At 37.1% G+C, this 19986-nt stretch overlaps 1 protein-coding gene across 3 annotated transcripts in view; it reads right to left on the minus strand.

The window, feature by feature from the left end:
• Positions 1 to 19986, minus strand: part of CBLB (Cbl proto-oncogene B) — a 141781-nt gene that overhangs the window by 56180 nt on the left and 65615 nt on the right. For all 3 annotated transcript variants that reach the window (XM_062596613.1, XM_062596627.1, XM_062596622.1), the window contains exons 4-5: positions 12423 to 12569; positions 963 to 1119 (exon numbers count right to left, since the gene is read on the minus strand). In XM_062596613.1, the coding sequence (XP_062452597.1) occupies positions 963 to 1119; positions 12423 to 12569 (304 nt within the window). The remainder of the gene's footprint in view (positions 1 to 962; positions 1120 to 12422; positions 12570 to 19986) is intronic.

The raw sequence follows: 19986 nt of genomic DNA on the forward strand, positions 1-19986 counted from the left end.
CAGTTCTTAATACTGACTTTGTAATGCCCCCCCCCTTTCCCCTCATAGCAAAAAATAGTAGAGTCAAACAGTGATTTCCACAGAATACCATGGAAGTTTGAACAAGCTTACAAGCCCAGGCTTTAATGAAAAATTGCTACTTCGAACAAGTCTTCAACAGGCTAAAGAAAAATGCACTGATTTATCATTACACAGGGGAAAAAGTAAATGATCAAATAAATGGTCCTATACCTTAATGGTTTCTATATACCAAGGAAAAATCTGAAGTGATTAATTCACAATCAATACCCTTAATACGGATGCAAATCAGCACAGCCTTCTATATTGATTCAATTATTTGAAGACTATCTCCCTTATGGTATGCTTTGTAGAAGGGAGATAAGCTTAACAGAGGCTTGTAACATGCATATAAGTTTATTTCTGCTAAGTATTTCCTACCAAAAATTATAAAATTAACATTATTCCCAAAGATAGTCCCTTAGCTTAAATAAACAGCAGCGCAATTAACGGTAAAATCTATTCCTAAAATAAGTAGTTATGCCTACATTTAAGCTTAAAAAAAAAGTAACTTTCCTTAATGTGTTCATAGAAACAATTCACAGAACTATATATAGATACAAAAGTACAATTAAAACACAAATACAAATAGATAAGCACCTGAAAGTCCATGATTTTAGGAATGCACTTAAGAATACTGAATAAATACCAGACAAAATACTGTAATAACATTACACCTGTGCAGAAATGAAGTCGACACTGCTGGATGCCTTCAGTTTTTTAGATGCGGGTGTTGATGCCCCAAATACCTCTGATATACTAAAAATAACACACAAAAATATTATTTCTGAATTCTAAAGTCTGAATTATTCCAGTTTTTCCAACAAATCCACTTTCTTGACCACTTGACTCACAGTGCTTAGGTTCTTAAATTCATGTAAATATTTAAAAGTTTCAAATCTTACCTGAAATAGTCTAGTGAAGATATCAAACTCAAAAATTGAAATGTAGTCATTGCAGGTCAAGTCAATAGTAGACTTAAGGGCCATGGCTTCCAAACCAGAGCTTATTTGATGAACTTCATGAAGGCACTGCCTGAACAGTTTCCATGGCACTATAGTTCTGAGAGGAAGGAAAGTAATAAATTTAATAAAAACCCGCATTTAAAGGTTGACATCTTATTTAAACAACACAACTGGACTTTGAGAGTAGTGGAGCATTAATTTGGTGTCTCTACAGGCAAAGATAAAAAAAAAAAAAGTTTTCTGAAATGAGGCTAAGCTAATGAAAGAATAGGTTATCTTCCTTTAAACATGGTAGAACAAAGTGAGATCTATTTTGTGATTATAAATATTCAAGCTTCCTTAGGAAGACAACAGAAAAATTGACTGAAATACTCTACCAGGCAGGTACAGCAACCAACCTCACACCTTCCTTCAGTTGGCATAAGGCCACCTCTGTGCTTACTAAGGGACTCCTTTCTTCACAGTCTCTCTTCTTAGAATTGTAAGTATCTATCCGCTATCTACTGTGATGACTTTTTTCTTTTTCTTTCTTTTCTTTTTTTTTTTTTTTTTTTTTTTTTTTTTTTTTTTTTTTTTTTTAACAACTAAAGCTAACATATACTGGCCAAGTAATTTTCCGATAACAATCATCTGGATACCAGGACCACTGGGCCAAAGTCTGTCATTGTCCATGATGGTTACATAAATCTTCTCAGATCTTCACCTTGACACATTCTTACATGATGGAGAGTATTTTCAGGCAGTAGTGAAGGTGGGAAGAGGAGGAAGTCAGGAAAGAAAGAGACTAAAATTATCCTCTCTAATATAAAGTTGCAACCTGTCAAATTCAATTTCTATTTGCACTGTCAAGATAAACAGATTAGTTATTTTGCCAAGTAATTGCTTACGTTTGGAATCTGAGATGGAGCTGCTCACCTGAAAGTTGTCTGTTTTATCAGTCTCAAAACTGTGGACACTTGACTAATAATAGCATCTGCTTCTTTTTCTCAGGTCATTAGGATATACTCTGAATCTTGCAAAGCTGTAACACCTTCTGTTATAAATGTTCTGATTCTTAGTAGGAGCAGATTATACCACATTTTAAACGCATTTTAATTAATGAATATATAACTATTTTCAGGACATTAAAAGATCTCACACATTCTTAGTAATATTTTTTTCTATGATTGCTAAAATGTCAAGAGAAGACAAAAGAAATAGGCCTCAGGTATTCATTAATATTTTCTTCTAATCTTTTGTACTTCACATTGGGCTTGGTTTTATAAAATATTTTATCCCATATTCCATTTTTTCTATGTAGTACTTCATAATACAGTATAATACTGACTATATTAAGCTGGTTCCTGCATAGTAAGTAATCTGCAGTTAACCTATATTTAAACACATATCAACTTGAAGCACAATACTGAAGACTTGCTCCTGCACTTTTACCACAGGAAAACATCAGGCATTCACTGTAAGTGTATGGAAGTCTAGATTTTATTTTGAGGCTCATATTGAGAAAGTCATAAACGATAAAAGATGAAGTTTAATAGATCTCAGCAGGTACTTTTGTCTGCGTATGAAAAACAGGAAACCACAAAGAGCTGAAGAGAGATACCACATCAGATGCCATTTAAGAAAGAATGCACATCAAATTTTGATTATGATAAAGACAGAACAAAATGATGCACTAAGTTCATTGCTTCGGTGCTATTGGGGTGTTAAAACATGTGCCTATCACATATCTAGTTCCTGTAACTGTGGCTCTGAAACGTCTTCTGATTCTCTTTGTAAACCTTCTGAATGGTTACAACACTGGGATCACACTGAAATGGGGTTAGAAAAGTTAATTACCCTAAAATTAAAGTCAAATTCACAGATAATGTAGTAGGAAGGAATATAGCAATATTAGACTCTAAGAACACCTTCTTGATGACTAACCTGAGAGAGTTTCATGAAAACATGTTGATTAGATGTGATTAATAAGTTGGATTCTTTGTCACCTATTCATTAACACCCTGCACCCCCCAAAACCTTGTCAGTAGAGGAAAAAATAAAAGTCTTCAGGACAATGTCTTTAGAACTCTGTTGGCCAATATTTTGGTTAAGGCAGAAATCAGATGTTGAGAATTGAGTGATTAGCTAATGAAATAACATACAAAGTTATTTTGTGGGATTCCTCCAAGAAAAAAAGTGTCAAAAAAGTGGTGGCCCAATTTAAAACTCACTAAAATCAACAGATTTTTTCTTCTGTTAAACTTCGTGAAATAGGTCTGTTATCTTCTGTTTTCTTAATAAATACGAGAACTTGTTGTTGCAACATTAATTCCTCTTTCTCAGTAGCTACTTTTATACTGCTGTCATTCCTAAATATTTTGAAATAGTACTAGCCAGGGATTATTTCTCTCCTGATGTCTCTCTCCAGTAACTGTTGTGCTCTGTTGAGGCCCTGCATTGGACACATGCTCACTTAAGTGAGGGAGTTAGCGAGTCATCACAAAATGTTCAAGGATTCTGAAACATTCTTGTCTCCTGCTTCTAAAGAACTGAAATTCAGTGACCTTTTAGGCACACTGAAAAACACTTCCCTTTGAGAGAGAACTACAAGAGGTTCACACAGAATGCTTCCCACAGTGTTGAAGAGGTGAAAGATTTTTGTAGATGGCTGAGAACTTGAGTTGCTGTTTTACTGTTTTAACCATCACTTCACTGCTGCTGTTGTATTATTGTGTTTTAAGGGATGTACAGCCTTTGAAAGCATCTTATTATTTACATCTAGTAGTCATTTTAATTGTTTCCTTGGGGGGGGGGGGAAGGCATTGGAAGGGGTTGAAGGATGACAGCAATCAAACCAAGATTGAGATTAGGACTGTTCTAGTTAAAAAGGTACTTAGAACATTGCTTGAATATTTTTCCAGAAAAAAATAGTAAAAGGAAAAAAAATAGGATTTTGTCTGTAATGAAAACACTGCCTGCAGTTTTCAGCTCCTGAATCATACAAGATATTTGCTGTAAGTATTTTCAGTGCTCTTTGTCCTTGTAATATTTGTTGCATCACGCCCTAATGATGCCCAGTGCTAGAGGCTGGCAGGTATTTTGCACATCCCTGATGAGATTAGGCAGACCAGCGGATGCTTGTCTAGGAGGAGACGAGTTAGTCAGCTCTGTTACAGCCCATCAGAGAGATACGATATGACATCTTTGTAACATTAGTTCTCTTTTCAACTGGGTTGAGTATGTGCATTGTCTCACTGTTTCCTATATTTCATTTTAATTACATAAGCTGTCACTTACCGTAGAATGCCCACCACTACACCTGAGACAATATTCTGGGGAGGATATAATATTAGAGGACGATACTACAGAATGATTGGATTTCGTTCCAACTGTTAGATGCCACAGCTAAGAGCCCTATTACATATGCACACGCATATATTACACACACACATTCTGACAATTTTAGTCATAGTTCCTCTTTTTATGATACAATTTGGGAAAAAACAGTATGCCAAAGTAGAACAAGAATATCTGAATATTACATGTGCATACCTCTATCATTCTATATGCGTAATTTTACCATGACCTTCAATTAATTTAAAATCTTCAGAGAAAATTTTTGAAGGAAAGAAAAATATGAAGGAAGCTGAAATGAACAGCTTACACAGCAGAAACTTACTATGGAGGACTTTTTTTTTTTTTTTTTTTTTTTAAGAAGAGAATACTAGTCTATATTTTACAATCTTTCAGGAAATAATTAAACCATACAGTATCTTTGTACTACTTTTCCTCATCATCAGACTAAGAACAAGCCCATATCACTTTAAGGAAGAAAACACAAAATAAAACAAATGATCCTAAGCATTTGTTTCTGCAAAGGCTTCCTGTGCACATCTGATCTCTCTTAAATCTATGAAGATATCTGTCATGCATCTCAGTGTTGTCTTCCTATCTACAGAATCCTGTGAAAAAAACTTTATCAAAAAAACTAAAATAAGCCATTTTTCCCCAAGCCTCTAAAAATAGCACTACTTCCACATCTTTTTTCTGCAAGAGCAAAATTTATAAGCATATTTGAAAAAAACTACTGGATTCATAAATGTCCTTATCAAAGTATAGCCTTTCTTTTAAATGCTTTTATACAAGATGGTATCTATTTACTATTACTGACACATGTCAAAAGATAGGGCCATTCAACATTCTCAAATACAGTGTCTTTTAAACACCACCCACACAACTTTTATATGCCTGAAGGAGAAGGATTAGAGTTCAGCATGTAATTTTCAAGCAAATTAGCAGAGGAATTTAGCTCTCCCCTTCCTCCTGCCCTGGTAACGTGTAGATGGGATTTTCTTAAATTAAATTATTAAAAAGCAGGAGACATTAGCATAAACCCAGAGAGAAAGAAAATATTCTCTGTGAGTATTCAGAACACAGCATTTCAGCAGAACTGCAGAGATGAAGCTATCCTTGAAAGCCAAATGGCATTACTTCCATTTGAGCTAGAACAGACCAGAGGTATGTCCAACGAGGTAAACATCTACCTGCATAGCTTACACTTACAGCAAAACTTTTTGTCTGCAAGAGAGTCTCTCAAACGCTACCAGAAAATTGAACAGGAAAAAGGCATTACTGTATTCAGAGCAAACTCCAAAATACTCAAGCAAATACTGACCCAGACTGAAACAACACTCTTCGCATGTCTGCAGTGAGCAATGTGGATTTTGGTTTATCATCACTGAAAAAGATTTTTTTTTTTTTTTTTTTTTTTTTTTTTTTTTTTTTTAAGAACGTTGCTCTATTTTTAAGTGAGAGGCACATGTTTTCTTTGCTTCTGTACTGCAGAGCAAACAATCAATGCACAGAAGGCTTGAGAATGTCAGGCCCAAGGGAAAAAAAGAAATTCTGCCAGATTGTGCCCCTAGTCAATTGCCAGTAGTAGATCACTGGATAGTGACATCATGCAGCATAAACACAGATGAATCTAACAGGGGGAACAGAAGGTAAAAGGGAGAAAATGAGCTTTAGAAAAAGGGGAAAATACACCACTGCATATATCCTTTACCAAAGCCGTGTGACACCGGAGAGAGAGCAAGTTAATACTTCTGGAAAGGACACAGAAAGTCTGCGTTTCCTGAAGAATCCCTGAAGGGACACTTATCTATACACAGTATCAATTATTATCAACTCTGATCTCTAGCCATAATCCAAATTACACCCATGCGTTGCAAGTTCTCTGACACGTAAAACACTGCCTCTCCTGTATTCCCAGAGAATCGGTTCTCCCAGCTCTGAGAGTCTTATGTGGCAACTATTATAACTTACTTTTCTCTATCCTTTATACTTGCACTTTTACCTTATTCTTAGCCATCCAGAATAGCTGTGATGATTAATGCCCTTTTCTGTTGTTTTAGTCATACCTTACACCTTTGCATTGACTGGAAATGGAATCTCACATTTGTATGAAACAGATTTACATCCCCCTTTAGCTCCTTGGGAACATCATCTTCTGCCTCTTCCTCAACTTTTTAAACAAAGGTACTTACATTTCCCATGCTACTGCAACCTAGGGAAGAACTGAGGGCTGGGCTGCCATTCAGAGAGACCTGGACAGCCTGGAGAGTTGGGCAGAGAGGAACTTCACGGGGTTCAAGAAGGGCAAGTGCAGGGTCCTGCACGTAGGCAGGAATAACCTCATGCATGAGTACAGGTTGGAGGTTGACCTGCTGGAGAGCAGCTCTGCAGAGAAGGACCTGGAAGTGCTGGTGGATGACAAGTCGACCATGAGCCAGCAATGTGCCCTTGTGGCCAGGAAGGCCAATGGTCTCCTGGGGTGCATTAGGAAGAGTGTTGCCAGCAGGTCAAGGGAGGTGATCCTGCTCCTCTACTCAGCCTGGTGAGGCCTCATCTCGAGTACTGGGTCCAGTTCTGGGCTCCCCAGGACAAGAGACACATGGAGCTACTGGACAGAGTCCAGCGGAGGGCTACGAGGATGATCAGAGGGCTGCAGCATCTGCCCTAGGAGGAAACGCTGTGAGAGCTGGGCCTGTTTAGTCTGGGGAAGAGAAGACTGAGGGGGGATCTTATCAATGTGTGTAAGTATCTGAAGGGAGGGTGTCAGGAGGATGGGGACAAACTCTTTTCAGTTGTCCCATGTGGCAGGACAAGAGGCAATGAGCAGAAACTGAACCACAGGAAGTTCTGCCTGAATGTGAGGAGGAATTTCTTCACTGTGAGAGTGACAGAGCACTGGAACAACCAGAGAGGTTGTGGAGTCTCCTTCTCTGGCGCTATTCAAAGCCCGCCTGGATGCAACCCTGTCTAACATGCTCTAGGTGACCCTGCTTGAGCAGGGGAGTTAGACTAGATGATCGCCAGAGGTCCCTTCCAACCTTACCCATCCTGTGAACCGGCTTCCAAAAAGCCCCCACTGCCTGTTTATTTTTGTCTCTTTCGAATTTTCTATTGCCAATACGCCTATTTTGATGGTGAGAATGGCTATGGCACAGAGACGACCGCCTCTTCCTCTTTCATCTGTCTGTATCGTTTGGTTTTCCTTTACACCTCAGTTCATGCTCCAATTGCTAGCTCTCTGGTCTAGAAGCACCTCTTCAACCCGTATTTCTACAGTGTACAGCCAACAGTGGGGCTCTTGGTGAGTGTAAACAGGAAGCTAAGTAATAAATTAAGGGGATCAACAAGGTGTTAAAACGGAGCTTATCTGAGGTCTAACTTTTTGACAGACAAATGTTTTCAAGTTAAGTCTTGCAGTGTGATCTGCAGATGAACCTGGTTTACTGCCTCCTCTCTGAACCCAAGCCACAGAAGCTACGTCTGTTTTACCCTGAGACAGAAAACACTGACCACAACAGAACCACAACTGCTCATAGTTCTAGTGTATCAATCTGAAATACTGTTCAACTGCTACAGAGAGCTCAATAGCCACATTTTCACCTAAATTCCAAAAAGATATAAATACATTTGAGGTCTCAGCTAGGGGGGGAAAAAAAAGCAACAGAGCTATAAAGTAGTAATGTGTTTGACCCTAGCAGTGAAATTATTTCCATTTCCTTTGAAACTTAAGGGTGTGTGAGGGAATCAATTTGTCTGACAGGAATAAAATGTTCTCAATTTTTTAAGGTTTCGCAAGACTAAAACTGTAAGAGATAAAATAAATGGCAGAATTATGGAGAAATGAAAATCTAAGTACATTGACATTTTGTTGCCAATTCATTCTGCAACATGAAGAGAGCCACAAATCACAAATTTCAATAGTTACAAAGCACTGTATGACTTCATTGTAGCTTAGAAATTAAGAGGCTGGAGAGATCTGTTAGGTTATCTCGCCCACTCTCCTTTTCAGTTCAGGATTGCTCCCAGTGGTATTTTGCACATTTTTGCTCAGAACAGAAAATAAGTAAAAGTTGTAAGGTGCTATTTAAATGAGTGAGGAACCAGGGGAAATAAACATCAAATACTAAACTGTGGTAAAATAGGGATAATGAAGAATCTATCAGATTAAGTTTTATACATATGCTTACAACCCACTGGAGGTTACTAAAGTATCCATAAACAAATGTAACTGCTGATTACACACGTTACAATTTCATGGTTCCATTCAGCATTACTCTTTAGTTGCACATTTAACTATCATTTGTTTCAGTGTAATGATAACAGTAAACTGGGCATAACGATCTATTCCACCAAAGTCACTTGCACGTATAATTGTATTCCAGTATTCAGTACAAAATCACAAATCACACGTTCTCAATTTCACCCAATTTCTGTTTTTGACATTAAAATTTTTGACTTAAAATCTTGATCTTGACCTTGGTATAAATCTTGTGTCAATTTATTGCTTTTTACATACAGCTGCTTTATTTTCTTTGAAAGGCTTTCCTCCGCCTCAGATCCTGTGGATACACCAAAGAGCTACGTTCTCTGCCTACTCCAGTTCTTCAGCCCTGGAAAATTTCTCACTCAATCCCAGTTTCGTCTTCACAAAGGTTGCTTTAAACATACGAAGAATAAATACATCCTATGAAATACATTAATAATTGGATGAATAAACTTCAAAGCAGTCACAATGACCTTAGCAACTACAGCAGCGTGACTACACAGTAAGTCTTCAGACAAACAAATGTAATGAAGCAACAAAACTAGAAGTTCCTCATTCACTGAGGAAGAGTAGTGGAAGGAATCAGACAGAGGAAAAAATTTCTTCTCAACATGGAACTATGGAAATTTTATCTTTTGGATTTTGTTCATCAGTCAAATATAATATGTTGCCTTTTGTAAATGGGGGTGTAGGTTACATTTTCAAAAATTCAGATTCAAAGAATCAACTTAAAAATGTCACTGTTTCTTGCCATTTGGAATGTTTCAAATTAAAAAAAGAAAAAAAGGCAATATTTCAGCAAAAACTCAAGGTAGAAAATGGATTATAGGGAAGTTCACAACTAATTTTATTTAGAATTGAAAAAGTGTTTTTCAATATATTTTGAAAAAGTCATGTATTAATCTATTATTTAAAGTATTTCTAATTCTTTCAGATAATATTATACAACGCATTTGTACTTATTTCCTCTGCTACAGTTTATCCAACAGAAGTCAAGATTCAGTACAACTAACCTTTTTTTTTATTATTATTTTTTTATTTAGTCCATCTTCGAGTAGCATTATCTAATGAGTGCTGTTTTTTGCAAAGAAGTGAAGAGTCTAGGCTTCCCCTCTAAACTAGAGGTCCTTCAAGGAACATGCAGTGTAGTTCCTCCCTATGATATTTCATTTGTGGTTCACACCCAACCAGATGGGGAGGTTTGGAATGGCCCAAGTGGTGGTCAGGTTAGAAAGAGATTTTTCCAACTGTTCCCTTCTTGATGTAGGCTCTGTTTCTAGGGAAGTGACACTAGACTATCTGCAAACTAATTTGTCACAACGACCAATTCTAAAACACGTAGCCCAAAGGCACACCTGGCATATGTTTCTCAATGGATTAGAAGACAATGTTTAAAAAGCTTCAGGCATTTTGTTTAATGAACAGATTACATATAATGCCAAAACTCCTCTCTCTCATCTTTTGGACATGCATGCTGTTACATGCTTTACAGCTACTTAGGCAGAATTTACTAAACCTGAGGTAATTGCAAGGTTGCCAAGCATAGATCAACTGTTCACTGCTTAGAAGACAAGTAACTAAAAATAGGCAGCATCTGTTTATTAGAAAAAGCTTAAACACTGATAACCATGGTTATTTATCTAGTCTGCAAGTACAGCACCTAACACCACATAACTCAAGGAACTTCCAGGCTATGCTCAATGACATTGATTGCATATGTAATTAACTGGATGTCCCAAACTGCCTTGATTCCTGGGTAGCTGCATTTCATGAAGAAATTTACATAAGCATGAAAAAGAACTGAAGCATAAAGAAAGGCACAGCAAGAGTTCTCGGGAATTGAAAAGGATTAGAAAGAAGCACTTTGGCAAAGGAGTCAGAAAAAAAGCAGTCAAGTGAAAACACAGGGACAGGCAAAAACAGAGTTAAGTTGTTCTGATGGAATGGCAGACAAGAAAAATTCTTCTTATAATCTTGTTCTGGAAACATCTTAATATTATAGTATTCTACAGTCTGACATTTCAAGTCTGTCTATACTGTCATTTCCAAAAGGAAACAGGACCATAAACTGGAAGGAAAACAACTGAATCCTACACAGAAAGTACAAATAAGGTAGTAGAGAAATATGCAGAGGAACATAGTAGTGAATAGGGAAGCTGTTCAGATGAGATGACAGGTGGCCAAAACGAAATAGCAGCTTACAGAAGATGAGACCTGTAAATCACAAATACAGAAATGGAACTTGCAATCAAGACAGCAGGTAAGGTCATTCAGGGACAAAACGCAATGGAAGAAAGGTGGGACCAAGAGGAGGTTTAAATTTTGTGAGTTGCTAAGTGAAGAGGAGAAAGGGAAGAAGAGAAAACCACTGAAAAAAAAATCATGGCTAAGTCATTTTTTCAAAATTATTTCTTTTTTATTTGCCTGACGAGCTTTTTAAAAGCCTCATCTGTTAAGAGAATCCAACATTTCAGATGACTATCTGCAGAACAATTTGCATGATCTTTTCTAGGTATTTTGAAGATTATCTACACATTGACATGGGCAACATAAAACATGGTCAGACTCCCGTCTTTTAATAATAATAAGATATAGTGACTTTAGCATGGTCTAACATTATTTTCATGGGAAACAAACTTGTTAAGAAAAGAATGGTTAAAACTATCCCTAAAAGCTGGAAGCTAGCAGTAGGTATGTTTAGACTAGCAAAATAGGAAGGGAAACTGAAAAATCTGCACTAAAAGAAATTACATAGTAGTTTCTCTATGGTCTATATCATGCAACATATCTGACTAGATGACCACAATGACTGCTCCTCATCTTCAAAACTGCAAGTCTCTTGTCCTCTCCCTGTTACATCAGTTGTGTTCATAAATACTGCATATGAGGAAGTAACCAAGCTATGCACCTTCTCTTCATCTGTATCTAAATCATATGCTAAATTATTTAGCAAAAACAAACCAAAAAACCCCCAAATAACTGTCTACTTTAGTATTTTCACTTTTGCATTCTATAAGGATTTAGTCACACATCTACAAGTCATGCCTTAGCATCTATTTTATAACCTACATTTAAACACCGATTTTCTCTAAAAACTGCTTTTGATAAACCTTCCAACACTCATATCTCCAGTTAGTCTTTCTCTTTCTATAACAGAATTATTACAAAACAAAACATTAGTTTCTTGTAACTATGTTATATATAACATAATTATTTTTTAATATATATATATATAAAGGATAAAAATATTAATTACTTAAAAGAATACTAAATGTAAAAATGTTTATAAATAACAAGTAAAAGATGGAATAAAGAAATATATTGTCCATGAAATCAGTATCAAGTTCCTAATTCTGACTTTAGGGTTGTCACCAGTAGTAATGTGTCTGTGTGTGTGCATACAAATACATGCATACACACATAACATGCATATATACGTATATGACTGAATGAAAGAACATGCTTTCTCATATTTCTTTTAAAAATAACGTACTACTTTCATCCTAGAATGAAACAATCATTCAACTTTATGTAATCTAATCCGATTGATGATTGATTTTAAATGCCCTTGTCAGAACTTTTTATGCATTTTATTCATCTTTTGAGTGGAAATTACTTGCAGCATTGCAACAAAGTTGCCAGTATTGAATTTAGCCATCCCAGGTAATTTAAAGACATGAAGACATGGCAATTAAAATCTCCATACACTTATTTATAATGATAATTTGAATTTTGAAAATACCATTCCTTTTCATGCTTGTCACTAAAAAGAACAAAGAATTTTCTAAATTCGTAGTACTTACTTGTCTCCAAAGAATTTTCTCCAGAAATCTGCAGCATCTGCTTTTGTGATACGGAAGTTATCACCCTGGAATTGACCATTTGGAAAAATAGCCTTGATTTCTGCTAACATGTGGCTGAAGATGAGGGACAGCTTTGTTAGGTTTCTCCTGCAGATATAACAGGAAAAAAAAATTAACCCTTAAACTTGAAAAGATCTTTCAACATACCATATATCCTGCAAACCTGTGTAATTATCAGAATCTAACACAGAAAGAAAAAGCTTTCAGTTGAAAGCCCATCAAACAGATTTGTACTTCATGTTTGCATGCATTTCTGCAGATACATTTATCCTAAGTTTCTATGAATGTAAAATTATTTGTTCAGCAATTGAATTGATTTTGGGTTCTGCATTGGATATTTCAGATGCCTTCCTTATCTTCACACTTATTAGCTAATGTGTTTTTGAAAACCATCTCAAAATCCATATTCGTGACATCAAAGCTATTTCAGTCCATGTTTCCAGAAATGTAAAGACAGCACAGGACTACACGTACTCCTCTTTTCTATGACAGTTCCATTCTTTTGATTCTTTCCAGCCTTCTCTTACTGCAGACGCTTCCTATTCTCCTTTAACATGTGTTCTCTTTAGTTAAAACTTGCTTTCAAATCTTCAGTGGAATATTAGAAACAAAATGAAGCTCCTTGGCTATCAGTTCACTTCCATAAGCTTCCTACAATTTATACCAATTCATCACCAAAATTATTTCGATTTTGGGACAGAAATCCCCTTTAGTACAGTGAAAAGAACATGGCATCCTTAAATGTAGATAATCCTTTTCTATGGAAAAATCTGTGGGAGATTGTGGGGAGAGAAGATGGGAAGAATCTCTGTCAGGGCTTCCTTCTAGAGATTTCTTAGATTATCACGGGGGTAAAAAGGGGGAATTTTCCCACCTGAAAAGTGCAGTTGAAGCCACCTGGGTTATTAGATTAATTAACTATCAGATTCTAATGCGTATTTTTTATTCTGCTTTATTTTAATAAATTAGAAATGTCCTGTTTAAAACCCACTTACCTGTCATAATCTCTAGTACTACTTCAGTGTTTCACACAATTTAAGGAAAAACATAAGAATATGCTTAGCAATCACGTAATTTATAACTTCTTAGGCAGTATTTTAAATAAATTCAAACTTTTTTATAACTTCCTAGCCACATTAAAAGATTAAGAGAATTTTATAAATGCAAACTAAAAAGCTTTCAAATATGAATTTTCAAATATGAACACAATTTTTCATGCTCAAAATCTCAAAAACAGCAGAACAAACTTCCCACATTCTTTCTAAAAGACTACTTAGTATTGAAGCAGTAAGTCTTCAGCTAAACTTGTGCACAACTTATAACAGAGATTCTGGTGACAGTTTTGTTTCAGGTTTTCCTTTAGGATTTTGCTATTACGAAAGCTATGATAAAGGTAGCATCTTGAAAATACAAATATTTTTTTAAAAAAGTCTGATGAATACACTCTCAATCGTCACAACATTCTGAATGGCTGTAGAACTAATTCTCTTAAGAGTCATTTAATCCCCTCAGTGTAATCAGATGTCTATAATTACAATGCTCAACTGTTACTTATTTTCTAGGTTTTCCCTTGCTATCTCCCTTTCTTTGTTCTTTGTACTTTAATTACATACATGTGGTTTTAATTTTTTACTCCTCAGAGCTCAAGCTTGATGTACAGAATAAGCACTGGCTATTTTAATGTGGCTTTACAAGCCTGCCTTAGACCCAAGTTGAACTAAGAACTTTTCTGTACTCACGACAGATGAGAAAATGATCCAGTGCAAGTCTTAGTAGAGCTGCCCCTAGGGTGGCACACAATGTATATATTGACATTAGTAATTTATAGTGCTGTAGATTTTTGGGTTTTGTTTTTTAAGGTTTAAAATTACCTAGTGAACTATTACAAAATTTGTTAAGAGTCATGAGATGGTACCGCTGAACCACCTTGTAGTGAATTAAAGGTTGAAGTCATGTACGAGGTGCCATCTAGGGCATCCTGCCTGTACTTCTGACAGAAGGCAGTTCCTTGCCTTGAGGTTTTGAGCGTGTGTGTGCGCGTGTGTATGTGTACGTAGGTGTGCATCGCCTATTACATATAGCTGCACAGAACATGCCGAGAACCAGCAACTGGGAGGAAATTGCCAGTAAATGTGCAGTGTGGATACAGTAATGAATCACAGACCCCATTTCTTCCCTCTTTGAACTGCACCAGTCACTAAGGTAGATGCACTGGGTCAACTTTGCTCTTTTGTTATTCAAATTGATTAAAAACAAACAAAAAAAATTTAACAGGAAATTAACTTGGGTGTATGTTCATATAAACAAGAATAAATTGTTTTCATATCAGACTTAAGATATTTATTTTTATAGCTCATTGCAAAACTGACTTTTTAAATATAATGATGAACTGAAACACATAATACAAATTGGAACCTTAAATGTGATACAACCAACACTACAGCATGTATACACAAGCAAAAATGGCGAATTATTTGATCATTTGCTTACAGTAACTGCATTTCCTCCTTAATTCTGTTTCTTGCTATACCAGACGATTACCTCAAGTTCAGTTGCAAATAATGACAAATTATGTTCTCTTAAGTTTTTACTTAAATATTTTTAGAATTTAAAGCACATATTACATTGCTTTTGCTTAGATATGCTTTCGTGGAACCAGATCTCAGTAACTTCCTGGGACAGGGATACAGCACTCAATGATTTCAGCAACCATACCTTGTCAAGAATGTTTTTCAAGATTTACAGAAGGTGCAGAGGTGATGCTATCAGGGTGGGCTACTCATTCTCCCTACTTGTGGATTTCTCTCCTTTAGATATTGTCTATCCTTCCTAGCACATGCACTTAGGCTGTCCCAGAGAGCCTTTCCAGAGCATCTGAAGAAGCACATACTCTGTAGCCATGGCAGACTACGCAGCTTCATTCTCCAAGTTAGGATGATTCCCTATTCTCCCCTCCTCCCTCATATAAAAACAAAGCAGCACCAAAAATTTTCCATCTTATTTTCCTACAACAACCACTAGAACTGTCAGCTTTGGCATCTCAGTGAATAATCCTCGTGGAGGCCAGGAAACATTCTTGGCCAAAGAGCTGGTCCATCTGATCCATCTACCCTGGGTCTCATTCCTACCACAACACTGTAAAGAAACCAGCTTGATAAACTCAGCCTACAACTCTGACCCTAATATCGGCTTTTCTTCTCCTGGTCACAAGCAAGACCGCCACAGTGGCAGGGTGGCAATATAAGCGTTGCGTCATACTGGCAGCCTGATAGCATAAAACAGTCAAGCATATGTTACTCTGGAGTAACCCTTTGACTCACTAGATTCTCGCAGGGGAAGACACCCTAAGGGATCACACTGGAACTACACCTCAAAAAGATGCAATTCAGTTTATAGCAGAACAATGGTTCTAATGCCTGAGCAGGCAGTCACAAGGTTTTAAAATTATAATATAATTTTACTGGGAGGTAAGGTTCAAGTAGGTTACAGATCTGATATTCTTTCCTCAGCTGTGTTATGCCTGGTATAGGGCACAAATACCTCCTGATTTCAGCAGAGAGAAAGGATTTCATCCTGATGAGAAAAACTTTATAATCTTTCAGAAACCAAAATCAAATAACACTGCCTCTTTTATAACAAAATGAACAGAGATGATCATCCTGCACAATAAAACAGCTATAAGCTATTACTAGCTATAGTTACAGCTAGTAAGACTTAAGAATATTTTAACACCAAATAATTGTATATTAACTGCACTATATGTACTGCATAGTCTGAGTTTCTACAGTATTATCTGCCACTGATTATCTGATATTTTTCCTTCGTTCATGCTTAGGTTTTGCTAACTTTCTTTTGTCCACTCAAGCTGATGCCATATAGTTCAAACCCTGTGTAGAATTTGACTTCCAAAGTACCAGTTCTTCAGTCACATGTGGTTATTTGATCACAGACATGATGCTACATCACAGAGCTACTGTAGAACACTGAAATTGCACGTTTCAGCTTTGAACCAGCCCCAGGAAACCTAAGATACATATACGAAAAGCAGTATTTTCGGTTGATATAAACTTGCAAAGGTCTACTGAATCAGTAAAGGTCTTCTGGTTCATCAAAAGAAAAATGCGTTTTCTTACTTTCAGAATTACTCTTTCAGAGTAATAGCTTATCAGAAAGTCTTCTAAAATACTAATAGTAAAGCCTGAAAACAAGAATAGTGAGTGTTCGCTTTTCAGTAAATGACTATATTCTGAACCAAACTTCCCTTCAAATTTGGAAAGTAAGAACAACAACAACAAAAAAGAAAAACAGGCAGGCTAGACATTTCTGCAAACATTTCATAATAGAAGGAATTTTCAAATACCTAGTTTTACTGAGTTTGAAAGTAAGGGTTAAGAATGGAGATGTTACAATATCCCAATCATAACTAGAGCAGCGCTACTGGAATGTTTGAAGCAGAGGTCTCCCCTCCTGGATCTATAAACAGCAAAGTGAAGCACAACTGGCATGCAACACACAAGTTTCAGCCAAAGTTTTCATCACTGTATGGGTTCCTCTGGGTGGAGAGGAACCTCATGAGATTCAACAAGGGCAAGTGGAGGGTCCTGCACCTAGGGAAAAATAGGCACCAGTACAAGCTGGAGGCTGACCTGCTGGAGAGCAGCTCTGCAGAGAAGGACCTGCGAGTGCTGATGGACAAGTTGACCATGAGCCAGCAATGTGCCCTTGTGGTCAAGAAGGCCAATGGTCTCCTGGGGTGCATTAGGAAGAGTGTTGCCAGCAGGTCGAGGGAGGTGATCCTGCCACTCTACTCAGCCCTGGGGAAGCCTCATCTCGAGTATTGTGTCCAGTTCTGGGTTCCCCAGGGCAAGAGAGACATGGAGTTACTGGAGAGAGTCCAGCATAGGGCTACGAGGATGATCAGAGGGCTGGAGCATCTGCCCTAGGAGGAACATCTGCGAGAGCTGGGCCTGTTCAGCCTGGGGAAGAGAAGACTGAGGAGGGATCTTATCAATGTGCATAAGTACCAGAAGGGAGGGTGTAAAGGGGATGGGGACAAACTCCTTTCAGTTGTTCCATGCGAAAGGATAAGAGGAATTGTCAAAAACCGAACCACAGGAAGTTCCACCTGAATGTGAGGGGGAATTTCTTCACTGTGAGAGTGAAGGTTGCCCAGAGAGGTAGTGGAGTCTCCTTCTCTAGAAATATTCAAAGGTCGCTTGCATACAATCCTGTCTAACACGCTCTAGACTTGTTGGACTAGATGATCTCCAGAGGTCCCTGCTTGAGTGGGGGGTGGGGGGGGGGTGGACTAAACAATCTCCAGAGGTCCCTTCCAACCTTATCGATTCTATGATTCTATGAAAGCAAATTTTACTTTTGGGGAGGCAATATGGTCCAGCAAACAGAACTGAATGGTGAATTAAGCAGAATGGGCTCCTTTCTGCCACTGGCTTGATTGATGAAGTGGGATGAACACTTGTGCCCTGCTCTCTCTGCCTGTGTAAGAGTAAGAACTCAGTAAAACAGGTGGAGGGCTCCAAACAAACAGGCTTGACAGAATCAGCATATACATAAATATACGAATCATTCATAATTACTGGATTTCATAGGCTATAACCAAGACAAAGTCATCTCAACAGCTTGTATATAAATCTCATCCAACAATCTGAAAATACATAAACCTAAATATTGTACATCACTTCTACTATCATTACTATATGTTACTATTTCCCTTGAAAAGCAATTATTTTTGTTTTGCAGTTACATATACATCAAGAAACAATCCACCATGCACAAAGTAAGTCAGGCTATATAACCTTGCAATTAAGTTATTCCAAAAATTTGATCAGTACTGTTTCCTTCTTTGTTGCATTTAGTAAATGTTTAATCTTTCTGCATCAACACTGATATTCTCTGTCAAAAACAACCTACTATAATGAACAACGTATCAGCTTTCTAAGTTCATACAATATACAACTCTATCCCCTGGCATAGAAAAAACAGTTTTTATTAGATCTAGAATCAGATCCATTCAGCAGCTAAGAATATTTTTCAAGTCAGATCTAACACAAAAGTAGACCAGTTTGTTACTAAATAGAAGATATTTCCTCTACAAATATTATTTAGAGCACATACACAAAGACAGCTCTGTTAGCTGGCAAAACTCAAATCATAATTGCTTATAAACAAAGATAAAAGCAAGTTTTAAAAGCCTTCAAAAGGTGAACTGTTGATTTTAACTTTAAAAATCCACCCCCTTCCAAATATTAAAGCTTCAAAATCCAAGACATATGTATAGAGCTCATTTCACATAATTAATCATATTTAAAACAGATTTGTGATCCATTGCTCAAGTTACAGTAAGACACTGGGATCCTCCAAAATTATGTTACTCATTGAAAGTAAGGGACAAAAGATGGCCTTCTGGTTCAGGTACAAAGGGGGAAATACCTATGTTCCTGGAAATGCCACTCTGATCCCTGAGAGTTTAGCATTTATGTTCTGTGTCTCAAGCTTATATTAGGTTTACAAATAGCAAATAATTTCCAGAGTGCTTTTTTTTTTTATTTTGCCACTGTGATGAAAACCACTGTCGCTCATAAACCTTCTGTACAGATTGTGCTTCTGCCTTTCCCTAATATCAAGGGAAGCCACGAATGCACTAAGTTCACGATAAATCATCTCAAACATGTTCTGAAGAGATCTGTGAATTTCAGAAGGCACAGAACAAGACTGAAAATGATATAAGCTACCAGCAGTTCCCTCTCGATAACCCAGTACAGCCCTGGCTCATTTATTCCCCTTCCTCTCCTAGAGCTTCCCCTTCAAAGACAGTGCAAATAGGAAGAGAAGGGAATGGAAAAGAAAAAAAAAAAGAAAGAAAAAAAAAAGACTGCTGCAGTTTTAGAAAACTGAATATGTAGAATACACTCATATAGTCTTAGCAAATGAGCTCTCCTTAATGTTTTAAGGAAGTGAAGGAAACGAAAGCTTCCTGTCAATATGCCTGTAGAGAAAAATCCTGTCTAACATCATATCTGGCAACCAGTTCATCTTTGGATCTGTACCCTAATTACTTTTAAAAGCTACGTAAGGACAGGGTATTGTCCCGGGACCACACTATTTGCTCAGGACTAAGAATAAATGTGGGCTCTATTTCCTATTTGTGCCTCTAACTCACACAAGTACCACAGACAAATGACTTAATCTCACCATGCTTTAGTTTCTTCATCTGTAAGGCTCAGAGAAAAATGACTGCCTTAAACACAGTGAGATTCAGCCAGTGGCTAAATTCATTGCATGCTAAGTAAGTACAAACCTGTAAGATTTGTACAGATAGTTGTAGCCAACTACTATTTTCACCATGAATCCCAAAGGAGCTGAGCTTATCTTGAGTAGCAAAAAACAAGCCTACCTGCCTTGAAATGTCTCTCTTAGCAGCCCCTTTCTGACAAATACTAGGAGCATTGTGCAAGGCTGCTGCAGCTGTGCTCTTTGTTGGGGG

This window comes from Rhea pennata, chromosome 1 (genome assembly GCF_028389875.1).
Source record: "Rhea pennata isolate bPtePen1 chromosome 1, bPtePen1.pri, whole genome shotgun sequence".
Classification (NCBI taxonomy): Eukaryota; Metazoa; Chordata; class Aves; order Rheiformes; family Rheidae; genus Rhea; species Rhea pennata.